At 40.5% G+C, this 14,365-nt stretch overlaps 2 protein-coding genes across 2 annotated transcripts in view; one reads left to right on the top strand and one right to left on the bottom strand.

Annotated features, from left to right (window-relative positions):
• Window positions 1-5,171: 5,171 nt before the first annotated feature.
• Window positions 5,172-7,173, bottom strand: LOC131679210 (2-oxoglutarate and iron-dependent oxygenase domain-containing protein 3-like). Its single transcript, XM_058959870.1, has 2 exons — window positions 6,981-7,173; window positions 5,172-6,919 (listed from the first exon to the last, which is right to left on the bottom strand). The coding sequence occupies exons 1-2, from the start codon at window positions 7,043-7,045 to the stop codon at window positions 6,025-6,027; spliced, it is 960 nt and encodes a 319-aa protein (XP_058815853.1). The 5' UTR covers window positions 7,046-7,173; the 3' UTR covers window positions 5,172-6,024.
• Window positions 7,174-12,552: 5,379 nt separating this feature from the next.
• The window catches only part of LOC131679206 (vacuolar protein sorting-associated protein 41 homolog), a 32,355-nt gene continuing 30,542 nt past the window's right edge, over window positions 12,553-14,365 (top strand). Inside the window, exons 1-4 of the mRNA XM_058959865.1 lie at window positions 12,553-12,687; window positions 12,759-12,896; window positions 13,778-14,069; window positions 14,132-14,330. Coding sequence (XP_058815848.1) covers window positions 12,565-12,687; window positions 12,759-12,896; window positions 13,778-14,069; window positions 14,132-14,330 — 752 coding nt within the window. The 5' untranslated portion in view covers window positions 12,553-12,564. The remainder of the gene's footprint in view (window positions 12,688-12,758; window positions 12,897-13,777; window positions 14,070-14,131; window positions 14,331-14,365) is intronic.

Below are 14,365 nucleotides of genomic sequence, written 5' to 3'. Positions count from 1 at the left end.
AGAGTCACTTCGGGTGACGTGAGACGCCCATTTAACCGCAATGGAGAATCTCACCTCACTCGAGTCGACTCTCAGAATCGGACGAAAAAAGTCACGTAAAGTGAGGTGAGTTTAGTCACCTCACGTCACATGCCGCGCAGATTAAGGCCGCAGAGCTACTGGTAAAAAAATTGCTAGCGAAAGTCCGGTGTGTTGAAGCGCCAAAACCAGAAAGACTGGACACCTTTAATTAACTTCGGCTTGACGGTGCAACAGTTGTGCGATCATCTTGAAGCAGCGAAACTGCAAGCACACCTGACAAATCCAACGCTATTAGAGGAGCTAGTTGATAAGCTTCCAGCAGCGATCAAGTTGGATTGGGTGCGACATAAGAGAATATTCCCTGAACCGTCCTTGAATGAGTTTGGTATGTTCATGGACAGATTAGCGATGGACGCGAGTGAAGTTACCACAATGGCGCAGTTAAAGGGAGAGTTCGCTAAGCAAGAGAAAGGGAAGTCGCGAGAAAGGGGTAATCTGCATACCCATAGCAACTCAGTAGAGGCGGAAAAGGTGAGCATAGAGAGAACGCCTTGCCCGATATGTACGAAAGCCGATCACAGGATCCGGAATTGCGAGAAGTTCAAACAGATGGACCTTCAGACTCGGTTGAAAGCAGTTAAAAAGTGGAGGCTCTGCGAAATGTGCTTGTTTGACCACGGAAAATGGCAGTGCCGATCTAGGTACAGATGTAATATCGGAACTTGCCGTTTGAAGCATCATCCGCTGCTTCACCAAAGCACATCAGCGACACGATCAGTTATCTCTGAGTGCCAGCACATGGTCAAACTCGTTAGTCAGTGCTTTTCAGAGTAGTGCCAGTAACGCTACACAACGGAAACCGTAGGCCTTTCTTGACGACGGGTCGTCGCTCACATTAATAGAGCAGAGCGTGGCACGATTTCTCGAAGTCGAAGGTCAACCGGAACCACTACAGCTGAAGTGGACTTCAAACGTTGTTCGCAATGAATGCGACTCAAGAAGAATGAGTTTAGAAATCTCGGGGAAAGGTCAACGGATACGGTATTCTCTGAAGGACGTCCCCACTGTTGGCGATCTTAGTCTTCCGAAGCAAAGCCTGCCCTTAGAAAAAATTAGTCAATGCCTCCCACACTTGCAAGGACTTCCTGTCTCGTCATACTGCGATGCAGTACCGAAAGTTTTAATAGGTTTGCAGAATCTTGAGCTGCTTGCTCCTTTGGAAAGTCGTGTCGGAAAGGCTGGTGACCCGATAGCAGTCCGAAGTTTGCTGGGATGGGCAGTGTATGGATCAACAGGAGAAGGTGCCTCGCAAAACTTCGTCAATAAACATGAATGCAGTTGTGAAGCTGATCCGACAACGTTTTGTCATTGAAGATGTCGGAGTTTCTGTAGTGCCGCAATCAGAGCCGGCAGAAGAGAAGCGAGCCCGGCAAATTTTAGAGAATACGACAAAGCGAATGTCTGACGGCAAGTTCGAGACGGGTCTGCTCTGGAAAAGTGAAACCGTTCAACTCCCGGATAGCCGATCGATGGCCTTCCATAGATTGAAAAGCTTAGAAGGCAAATGGGCCAGAGATCCAGCGCTACGGGATAACGTTAACCAACAGATAACGGAATACATCAAGAAATGTTACATCCAGGATTTGGTATCTACACTTGAACGTAGTTCTGCACCCTCGAAAGCCGAACTAGAAGCGACTCGTGTGGGATGCTGCTGCTCGGGTGAAAGGTGTGTTGCTATACTCCCAGCTTCTGAAAGGACCCGATCTTCTCACGACTCTGCCGTCTGTAATATGCAAGTTTAGAGAGCATCGCATCGGTTTCGGAGGCGACATTCGGGAGATGTTCCATCAAATCCGAATCAGACCAGCGGACAAGCAGTTTCTCTTTCGTTTTGATCCGGATCAGCCAGCAGATGACTACGTGATGGATGTAGCCACATTCGGGTGCTCATCATGCTCCATAAAGTACATAATGAGAAAAAATGCGGAAGAGTACGGGGCAGTATCCTGAAGCTGCGAAGGCCATCATCACTAAAACCTACATGGATGACTACTTCGACAGCGCGGTGCAAGTGAATACTGTCCACAGCTATGCAGGGTTCGAGACGAGAAACTGAGTGATCAGCAGTCGCGAAGTTCTGGAGGTACTTGGAGAAAACAGCGTTCATCAGCCCCTCTCGTTCGTGTGCAACCTGTGCAACAAAGAAGAGATGTGGGAAAGAGTTTTGGGAATGATGTGGGATCCTAACAACGACATATTCTTGTTCTCTGCCAGCATGCGAGAAACTCTGGAACCATACATCTTAGGAGAAAGAAGACCGACCAAACGGATAGCTCTGCGCTGTATAATTAGTCTATTCGACCCGCTTGGATCCTTGGCCCCTTACCTAATACACGGTCGTATGCTGATCCAGGATACTTGGCGCTCTGGTATTTTGTGGGATGAAGAAATGCTCGATCCGGAGCTCGAGAAATGGATGCGATGAACCACGCTTCTCCGGGAAATAAAAAAGCTACAGATTCCTCGGTATTATTTTTTCGTCGTAGGACCTGGTCCAATCTCTTCAACTTCACATATTCACGGATGCCAGTGAAGCGGGTTACGGATGTGCAGCATATTTCCGAGCAGTTAACAATGGGACTGTGCAGTGCTCCCAAGTGATGGCCGAAATGGAAGGACGTTCACCGCACCCTCGTTCCTGAATCGTCCTGAGGAAGCAGAAACAGATTCCAGTTGATCTGTCGAAGAACTGCGACCACTATACGTTCTACACCACATTTCCTTACCAAAACAGCCGCTGGACATCAGCAGAATCTCTAAGTGGAACATTTTGGTTCGCACCGTAGCTCAAGCATTCCGGTTCATTTCCAACTGCCGGAGGCGAATGAAGGACTTACCAGCGTAACAGTAACCGCAACATCGATTCATAAAGTATCCCATATTGACGGTGAAAATTCCCTTACGACAGGAGGAGTACTTGAGGGCAGAGCAGTTTTTGTGGCGAGTCGCCCAGAGTGAATTTTACCCTGATGAGATGAAAACATTGCAGAACAATCGAGACCTACCAATCGGTGAACAGAAGATGATTGATAAATCTAGCGAAGTTTACAAGGATTCACCGTTTGCCGACGAGTTCGGCGTGCTTCGAGTTGACGGTCGAATGCTGAGTTCGTGCCATTTGACGCCCAATTTCCGATTATTTTTCCGAGACAACACCTTATTACTTCTCGAATTCTGGATCACTACCATCGTAAGCTGGGCCATGCGGCAAAGGAGATGATGGTGAACGAGATGCGACAGCGATTTGAAGTGAGACATGCGATCTGCGGTTGACAATGTTATTAAAAGTTTCCAGTGGTGCAAAATAAATAAATGCGAGCCGAAAGCTCCCAGAATGACTCCGTTTCCTGAGCAACGGTTGACATCGCACGTTCGATCGTTTAGCTACGTTGGAGTGGATTACATGAGGCCATATGAGGCTAGTGTTGGCAGAAAAAAAGAGGAGGTACGTGGCTGTGTTTACGTGTCTGGTGGTTCGCGCAATCCATCTAGAGGTCGCCCATAGTCTTTCTACCAACTCGTGCGTGATGGCTATTCGTCGCTTCACCGGCCAACGGGGATCATCGGTTGAGATATTCTCAGACAACGGTACTAATTTCGTTGGAGCTAACCGAATTTTGCAAGCTCAGATTAAGCGTATCAACGAGGAATGCGCTGAAACATTCACCGATGCAAACACCAAGTGGATATTTAACGCCCCATCTGCTCCCCACATGGGTGGCGTTTGGGAACGCATGGTTCGAAGCGTGAAGGATGGTATGAAAGCCATTGATGACGGACGTAACTGACGGATGAGATTCTACTTACGGTTCTGATGGAGGTTGAAGGGTTCGTTAATACACGACCACTCACTTATATGCCACAAGATGATGGAAACTGCGAGGCGCTGACACCGAAGCACTTTGGAAACTCATCCGGTGCTCACGAGCAGCTGAGGATGCCAACTGATCTAGGAGCAGCGTTGCGAAGCAGCTATATGCGATCTCAATATCTAGCAGACGCGATCTGGGACCGATGGCAGAAGGAGTACTTCCCGAACATGAACAAACGAGTGAAATGGCTAGCAGATACAAGGCCGGTGAAAGTTGGCGATGTCGTTTACGTAACCGAAGGAACCCGAAGAAATTGGATCTGCGGATGGATCGAAGAAGTGATTACTGCAACAGATGGTAGAGTTCGACGGGCGATTGTGGAGACGGCTACAGGGAGGCTGAAAAGACCGGTAGTAAAACTAGCTGTGATGGAGGTTGATGCTGGTGAACCCAACACATATCCTGGAGCGTCCCACTTGGATTCACGGGGCGTGGGATGTTCTGGTAACCATTCACAATAAGAAGTACATGGCGGTGACAGGCGAGCCTGAAGGCGGGCCTGATATATATTGTACGTTGAACAGAATAATTTTGATCGAGAACGTGGTATGCTGAAATTTGTCGCTAAGTTCATTCAAAAATAAATTTTGTTAAATTATATGTAATTATATCGCTTTGAATTTTGTGTTGGATCTGGCGAAAGGAAAGCAGCTAGACGGTAAGAGAAGTTAATTCACACTTAAGCTGTTCGGACATAACCCTAAAATAATGTCCCACAGATACCTTTAGAGTAAAATCTATTTTCCCGGCGCGAACGATTAGGATTAGACGATCGAATCTTTTTGTTTGGGAAGATAAATGTAAGCCAACCTCGTTTTCCCTACTACTAATACTGATATTAATGCAAACAAATTGTTTTAGCTTTAATCAGTCGCTACGAAAACGCGCTGTTATAAGGACCTTCCAAAATATATTCCAACATTCCCATAAAAGACAAAAATGTAATGAAAAGTCCACGTGGACCTTTTCGAATCCCCCATCTTGCTACGCCACTGGTTGATTCAAGTTGAATTATTTCCAGACCATTTGTTTTTTTTTCAGGATGTCATCAGGTTGACCTTTGAAATCACCTGCAATTATGCAATTACTAGGGCAAAATGTTAGAGCAAAAGAAGGGTATTGACTAAAGTCAGGGTAACGATAACTAAAACACAGTTTGATTCAGAATATTGCTATTTTTCAATTGAGAGTTTTTAAAACGAGTTAGAATCGCGATTATCGCTGGTTGAAACATGTTTTATTCAAATAATATAAGAACATTCGTAATATCAACCCAAAAACAGCTAAAATTTAACTTGTTTGTCTAAACAAGCGTTTTAGTGAATCGAAATAGTACATCTACCCTACATCAATCAAAAAGATACAACCTGTTTCAATCCATCTAATAGTACAATCGTGCCTTTCTCATTTACACAAAACTATGATCCCATGGCAATATGGGTTCGTAAGAAAACGCTCGATAACCACGACTATAATGTTACATGTCAAGTTTGATGGATACATCGAAGTTATTTCTTTCAAAGGAATTTACCGGCTGTTCGAAAGTCCAAATGGTTGATATATTCACTATTGTTTATTATCACGAAAATTGACTAATGCATATAACCAACGAATCGAAAGCAAGCTCTTGCACTTTCTTTTGCTGTTTCATGTGCTTTCAAGCACGTATAAACGCTGTTACGCAAAAATACTGATGTATGCAATAAACTGTTGGAATGGTCGGTTGGTTCTATATAAAACTTAATATCGTTTGTGTAAATGCTAACTGAAATGTTTGATCACTACGCTGTATAAATACTGGTTTCTATAATCGACTAGTTTTATTGAAATAAACAATCTAAGGGTATCTTTACGCATTTCTGACTACAATTCCAAACAAAAAACTAGTAGAACATGTGCCAATGTTCGCTTTTTGTTCTAGCTTTTAAAATTGCAACATAAACTTTCAAACGCTGTCGAGAATTTTTTTCGCTATGTTAGCCAAAACTAAAACGCTTGCATTAAAGTTTGTAGACCGATAAAAGATCTCTGCAAGAAATCCAATTTAGAACATTTCACTAGAAACTGCTCAAAGCTCGTCGTCTTCCTCAATTGAGAATTGTGGGTCGAGCATAGCATGTTCCCTATTGCAGGTGAAGGATATTGTTATGGCATATCGTACCCCAGCCTCAACTTGCTCGACATAATGGACATTCTCTGCTCCTGAAGTGAACCCACTGACTCTGCCTCGTTTCGGTTCAATGTATACATTGGTTTTATTATGCTTACCGGCGCTGTCGATGAATACAAACCGTCCCCCGGTGAAATCCTTACCAAAGTCGGTTAGATACAGCAGTGTGGTGTAATGAAATGAACTGTACGTATCCTTGTCGATATGAGGATGCCAATACTCATCGTGAATTGTTTTGGCCGATTCGTTTGTCAGTCTCGAGAAGAAGGTAGGATGGGTCAGAAACAGCGAGTTTTTGTTGATTTTAAAATTATCGCTGACAGCTTGATGGACTTTGTCTTTGACGTGCTTGTAGGTGTTGATGTGATCGGTTGTGAAAACTTTTTTTGCTTCCGGGATCTTGTAAATATTTATGAATTGAGTGTCCTTTGAAAGGGCACCCGAATGAAGATCTAGAATAGAAGCTCCGCCCGAAGAACGTCCAAATTGGAAGCCTGATCTGGCCAAATTCAACAGAATGTCAACTTCTGACGCATCGACAATCTTGTCGCTAACGAAGCGACCGCAGTGAATTGGAATACATCCAGAGAATTTAGCGATTTCGTCAAAATACGGTTTGGAACAATCCAGTTTTTGTGTTCGTAGTTCCAGGGTTTCTTTGTATGTTGCAAATTTCTTTTCCCTGGAGCGAAAAGTTGTAAAATAGACCACAACCGCTATTCCTACGATGAGTACCAACCGTGCCCACATACGATTGTGCTGAGTTGTTGTTGATGTACTTTGCGGAACTTTTCTATACAATATTATCAACATGAGTATTGAATTCAACTGTTTTTGTAGCAAGAAAAACTTACGGGGTCTTTCGGGGCTTTGCGTCGCCAGCGCTTTTTTTACGCTGCCGCACGCCCGATTCGCTCATTGTCCACACAATTTTGACAAATTTTCTGGATTTCGTGCAGTAAAAATGTAATAGTTACCAGGTTCTAGAATGGATCGATAATTTGTTGTTCAGAGCGCGGTTTGACTTTTAACGAAGACTCCATATCAAGAAGACTGGCAACTCTGTCCAGAATCCGGAGACAGTAACAGCAACGCCACTTGCGGGTAAAGGTGGTACTTTCCATAGTGATGCACACACACATATACATTTTTACATAAAGCTTCCTCCCTTCTTCCAATAGAGGCGCTGTAACCTCTGTCGCTTCTCGTTTGCATGGGGGAAGGAAAGAGATATCAGTCTTCTTGATATGGAGTCTTCGCTTTTAAGGACTTCATGACGTATAGTACCAAGGCGTAGGAAAAGGGAGGTGGAGACATTTTGAGTGGGTTAAAGATAAATCTACACGCAAAATAAAACAACCCAAAGAATAAGTTCTTTTAACTTACTTTTGAGTTCTCAACAAACATATGATTATGGTGTAAAAACCAACTGTCAAAATTCACTTTGAGCGGAAATTCTGAATAAACGGTTACTCGCCTATCACAGATTTTGATAGTAAGCAAAAGAGAAAAGTGTCGCTCTGCGCACTTTACCAACCATCTGCGTTAATACTTCCGAATCATTGTGATTTAATGTCCCATTAGTTTCTGGAAGTGTACAATCGACCGATATCAGTGCAAGTAACGTACTTCAGAAATCGTGACATCAGCTGCTTCTTATCTCATGTCGACAATGCAGGCCAAAAACTACCCGGATCAGGCTACGGTTCCCCCGATCCCGAAAGGAATTAAACATTAAGACCGCAATCAACTGGCGTCGATCGTACATGTCGCCTGTAAGTAAAAATGTTAAATTAGATTTCTATATTTATCATATTATATTATAATATCTACTTACTAAAGTTTTAAAATCGGAAAATATTCCACGAAGCAAACAAACGGAACGCCATGGTGAAAAAATGCGCATAAAAATAACAACAAATTAAATTCACGAGAAAATGAAGAGCGTCATTTTTGCGTAAAATCTTGATGTAACTATAAAAATATTGTTAACAACAGTAACTGTGGTAAGCGCAATGTTTACAATTCCGATGTGTCGTTCTGTTCGGGTCATTAATGGGTACAAGCTATTTACCCATTAAATGCGTTATTTATAGAAAATAGGTAGTTCTCTACGCATTAGTGGGTACTTTATTTTATTGGTGTACTCATTAATGAGCACCGAGCCAAAAAATCACGTACGTTTCATGTAAAAAAACACCTAAATTTTAAAAACGATTATGCACATCAGATTCATATGCATCAAATAAAACTTATACAATCACCGATGAATTTCAAATACAAAATGAATAACTTTCAAGCGTGCCCCACATACAGATTATGTGTCCATCACATACTTCTAGCGTTATGTGTAAAACACATTATTATTACGGGTACATACAATGTGAAAAAATCAGACACATTCAACATGGCGTCAACAAACAGCACGGCGGTGAATACATTGCTCCCGGACTTTTGATTTTTCTAATTAAATTTGAAGACGTTAGAAATACATATATATCCGCTATCTCTGCTCCAGGTTGAAGATTCCAAGATGGCATGGAGTGCATTACAAATCAATTATCAACACGGACCAGCAAGTCCAGCCGGAAAATGTGCCAAAGTTCTGGCTGGCTCTAGTTAGTACCTGGCTCCAGTGATTGTTTTGTCACTGGAATCGGTTATTAACTAGAGCCAGTCAGAATACCGGCTCAATTTCCAGCTGAGCTTTACTACCCACTGAGACGTCCAAAAAATTGTTTCAAAATCGTTCAACACGGGTCCAATGATGGACGTTCGTTGAACGGTTATTTGGACGTTGTCCAAATTGGTCCAACGAACGTCCTTCATTGGACGATTTTGAAACCAACCGTTCTTAGAGGGTAGGATTATCCGCGCATTTATTAAACCAAGCTACATTGCCTACCAAAGCATTTGAATACTATTATACAAGCAACTAACAATCACATGAATATCAGATAAACCCACTTCACGTAACACGATTGCTATTATACATTCAGTTAATAATCATCTGAATAACATATAAAAGGTATATAAGTTTCAAATAGAAAATATGTGGCATTCCGGTGGGAAGTAACTGAACCTCACGTAAGATATATCTGTAATCAATACTGGTTTTTATAGGTCGGAAGAGAGAACAGATTATGTGTGAAAATAATAACATTCATGTGAAAAGTATTATGGAAAATATTTACATGTTTTTGCATATGAAATGTAAGTGATATTTTGGTTGAGTGAGTACAATCTCTTTACAAAGAAAACTTGCATTACCTAGCAGTAGGTAATCTTGAATCTGTGCATCCTAGTTCCTCCAACGAAAAACGAAAGAGGAGTCCAAATTTACCCAAAAATAATGAGATATTCCCCAAAGCCGACTAAACTTCCTCCCATTAATTTTGAGTAAAAAAAATATTCTCTCTCCCTTGTTTTCCGGCAGCGAAATAAAGACAGCAAATTAAAATTACCTACTGGTAGGTAATGGATTTTAAGTGTGTACCCATTAAGAGGGTTACTCGACACTAAGCCAAGACAAGACAACCCAGTTAAGCTCAGCCGGAAATGAACCGGAATTCTGGCTGGTTCCAGCTCGCATTCCGGTTCCAGTGACACAACCGATTCTAGTTAGAATCGGTTGTGTCACTGGAGCCGGAATACGAACTGGAACCAGCCAGAATTCCGGTTCATTTCCGGCTGAACTTTACTGGGAACTAGTAAGCGATTTCTGGAGCCAGCGTGGAGCCCAAATGACGTTTTCGAATTAGACTAATGGGATACTGTTTTCGTTACCACAGGGCCCATTTCGCAGTGTTGGCATCATGATCAATGCAAGTTGTCTAATAATATAATTTGAATTCGTCAATTCTGTATCGAAAATATTTAATATATTAAATAACGCGGAATATTTGAATAAAGACTCGACATATTAATCATTTGTTTACCATTCATATATTAGTTTCCTTCCGATCGAATACCTGTCAATAGAGTTCATATGAATCAAAATCTGTTCGAATTCTTTTTGATGAAAATTTGTATTTATATGTGAATTTGTGACGTTAGCTTGTTAGCGTATTTGCAATATCCAAATTTAATATTCTCGTGTATGATTAGAATGTCACTGACCTGTGTATAAAAAGAAATCAAAATATATAGATGTCGAGTCATTATCCAGTGATTCTGCGTTTTGATTATCGTTCTTGCTTGAGGCAGAAACTAATTCTGATTTCGTTTTTGGATTAGAGTTGCTCTAGGTTCGCTCGGAACTGTCACTTTTGTATGGATATTGTAAACATTAGAGCGAACCTAGAGCGACTCGATTCTAAAACCAAAAACAGCATAACTCAGTTTCGAACCTAGCTGCTGTCAAACAGTTTGTTTGAAACCAATTTCGAACTTAGGTTATGCGTCACTGAACTGAAAACCGAGTTGGGTTCCAACCTGAAATATATTTCGGTTTCGCACACACCACCGCTGTTTTGCAAGAACCCAACTCAGTTCCATTATAAACGTTTGTTTGAAGCAACTAACCTGGGTTAGTGTCTAAGTTCTCAATAAAAAACGACATGTAAATCTGTTACGGTGACCTTCACTTGGAATCGGCAAAAACCAGCTCTTTGAAAATTTTTTGGGGAAAAACTAAAAGACTTACGAACTTCTGCTTTGGACTCCTTAAATAAAAATTGCGTAGTCTGCAGACTGTTCCGTAACGAGTCGTTCACATGGCAAGATGGCGGAAGGGTGAGCCGAATAGATTTATGAATGTTAGTTTCGTTTGCGCGGTCTGATATGATATGCTGGCCAGATTTGCTAGAAATATGTAGTGTTTGATATGGCAAAATGTTTTGTTAATGAAACGGACATTGTGTATTATATAGCAACATATCAAAATATGAAAAAGAAATTGGCTGCACTGCCACCATAGCTAGCCGCATACAGTCAACTGTCATCAATTATTCAGCAGGGCACATAAAAAACAAGACAACCAAAAATAAGAAGCCAGTTGTCTCGTCTTGTCTTATGTGGTTTTTGTTTGAGGCGAAACTGAGTCAGTTCCTAACCCCAACTGCTGTCAAAATGTATGAGCTGACAGCAGTTGGAGTTAGAACCTGACTCAGTTTCAGGCTCAAGCGAAATCGCCATTAGATTCGACGTTTATTGAAAATGGGTAGTTTTCAACGCATTAATGAGTACTTTATTTAATCACACTGATAAAATCAAGTACTCATTAATGCGTAGAAAACTACTCATTTTCAATAAAAGTGGAATAACCCATTAAATGGGTAAAGCGTTTGTACCCATAAATGAGTACAGACCTTGTACGTCAACCTGGGTATTTTTCACCCATTATTTTTCGCAGAACTGTTACAACAAAATGCGTAAAAAATACCCAATCATGAAATTCGCGCCAGAATGAAAAATAGTCAATAGAATTATTTTTGAATTAAAAAAACATAAAATAACATTCATTTCACATTATTGTTTCCCCATAAAAGTATAGGAATCTAGACAGAAATCCTATTCTAAAACTACTTAACATAATAAAACCGCCAACTGTTCGCCAAATTTTTGATGGCTGGATCTATTGGCTGCTCTAAAAATGCCGAACTGGTGCATATTTTCAACATTCTCAGTAGTCTAAACAGACGTTGTTTTCGGAGCATTGCTGAAATGTTCCGTTTCCGCCACGGACTCCGATGCAGGGCTATAATTTGCAGGTTCCACTACGATCCTTAGTTTGCAGGTTAACTCGCTTAAAATAATGCTTAAGGATTTTTCACCCATTATCAAGATCAATATACCCATTGACATTACCTCATCGAGTAGTTGTGAAATGGATAAAAAGTACTCATTGTTAGAAACAAAAAACTACCCATTTTTGACTGCTCGAATAACTTCCGAAAATGGGCAATTTGCCCGAATAGAAATGTACAGTAACAAAACCATGATTTTCACTGTGACAGTACAGTAATTTTACAATAATTTACAGTAAGTTTTAGTGTTATGCTACAATACAAAAACAATAAAATTTAACGTTTCTACAGTAAATTTCAATGTAAAATAGACTTTTACAGTGAAAAAGGGGGGTGTTTATGTATCTTAACATTAAAAAAATCAATTTTTCTCCATATATTTTTTTCTCGAAAACAGTAAAGTTTAATGTGAATGTACTGTATCAGTTTTTTGCTGAACAGTGAAATTTATTGTTACATGGAATTTTATTGTAAATCTACTGTGAGAACTTGGCATCGAACAGTGTTGAAACAGTAATAACTATAATATTTTTTGTTTTATGATTGTTTGTAGGGTAAATCCTATTGTAAAATTCTATCCGGGTGAATACATAAAATGGGTAAAGTTTTTTTACCGTGCAGTGCATTTGATTTCGCTTCGCCAGTCTGTACATGCCTGCATATCTAAATGACATCAGCCACAGGGGTGCTGATGTCAAAGTTTTTTGTTTTGATTCATCGTATTGTGTTTTGTCCAATCTGCTCAATTTTTTTTATCAATTTCATTGTCAAAAAATCATTTTTATTCAAGTTTCACATTAAAATGATGGATTCGGTAAGTTATTCCAAACTAATAGAAAAGCGGCTAGGAAGTGCAAGGATCATCGGTAAATCTTATTTCTGTAGAACGATCCGGAGTCGGCAGACTCGTGTAGCCTGACGGAGGAAGAAGTGGAACCAAAGTTGAAATACACACGGCTTTCGAATGATCTAAAGAGCATCCTTAGCGAAGAAGCCGTCAGCTGTATAGCCGTACATTCAAGAGTAAGTACAACTAAATATGAGCGGCCAAAAATGAAAGTCACAAGAGCAGAATATGCTTCGTAAAACCCGTCTCAAATATATTAGAAAATAAAAATCGGAAACAAACTTCAAGCCTAAAAATCGGACGAAAACCTTCAGCATAAGAATCGCTTAAAAAGTTCTCGCCCGTTACACTTGGCAAGGTTGAACCTCCAGCATAAAAATCGGTTAAAAATAAATAAATCGTACGCAGGAGCATCCGTATATCGTAATGCTTACGATTAAAAGTCGGCTAAAAAACTACTTTGTAAGAAACGGATGTTTTTTTCGGTTTTTATACTGTAGGTTTTTTTCATCCGACTCTTACAAAGGAGAGTTATTATCCAATTTTTATACCTGAAGTTTATATCCGGTTTTTATATTCTAATTGTAATTGTATGTTTATTTGCGACGAAAACCTGTTAGCGTAAGCTTTATATCGTAATTGTAATTTTATTGAATACGGTATTCTGTTGGCTTACACCTTCACTGCCCATAAACGCATAAGAGTCCCATGTGGATTTTTGTCGAAAATGAGTTATCCGTTGGATTGTATTCTGTATCACCACTGAATCACACTGCACAAATAAGATTACCGGGTTTATTCAGAAAATATCAAAAAAATACCAAAACATGGTTGTCCCATCCATTTGGCTCAATGGATGGGACAATCTTGAACAGCGTTTTTCTCGGCTTGCTGTTTTTCTACATGGGACTCTTATGCTGTTATGGGCAGTTCAGGACAAGGAAATATATTTGAAGCGGGTTTCATGAAGCATGTTCTGTCCTTGCGACTTTTATTTTCGGTGGACAAGACATACTTGCACAAACAAGGTGAATTATTTTTGTTTTATTGTGTTTAGTTTCTCTGCCTCGGGACCCACTGGGGTCGTATTCACATGCTGGACCATCAGGGAAATAGAGTGGAAACACTGATCAATCTAAAGCAGAATCCGCATATTCTTTCTGTGAATAAGATTTCGGTCGATAGTAAAGGAGAACACATTGCCACTTGTTCTGATGATGGAATGATCATTATCAGTGGGTTGTACTCAGATGAAAATAATCAGAAGCTCAATGTCGGGAGAGGCATCAAGGCGGTTGAACTCGATCCTATCCATCATAGAGTAGGTTCAGGGCGAAAGTTTCTAATAGGTAATTATTTTGATGCAAATCTGTTATAAATGATTCGATTTTATTGATGTTGTATTTGGTAGGTGACACTAAACTTGTTCTTTACGAAAAAACGTTTTTGAAAGGATTAAAGTCTACAGTTCTTAGTGAATCGGAAGGTGTAGTTAGTGCTATCAGATGGAATGGTCAGTTCGTTGCGTGGGCAAGCTCTTTGGGAGTCCATGTATATGATTTGAATGAACGGTGTTCTTTAGGACTAATTAAATGGGAAGAACCTAAGGAGTAAGAGTTGCAACAAACAAATGAAGTAGTGCTTA

Source organism: Topomyia yanbarensis, chromosome 2 (assembly GCF_030247195.1).
Source record: "Topomyia yanbarensis strain Yona2022 chromosome 2, ASM3024719v1, whole genome shotgun sequence".
NCBI classification, from domain to species: domain Eukaryota; kingdom Metazoa; phylum Arthropoda; class Insecta; order Diptera; family Culicidae; genus Topomyia; species Topomyia yanbarensis.
Note: the sequence above shows the minus strand (reverse complement) of the source record. Positions and strands in the feature narration are given on the sequence as shown.

Bases quoted from the DNA above. Each gene is read 5' to 3' on its own strand.
- LOC131679210 (XM_058959870.1), bottom strand. From the start codon at position 7,045: ATGAGCGAATCGGGCGTGCGGCAGCGTAAAAAAAGCGCTGGCGACGCA. The intron at 6,920-6,980 runs GTAAGTTTTTCT...AATATTGTATAG, and splicing joins GCAAAGCCCCGAAAGACCCC to AAAAGTTCCGCAAAGTACAT.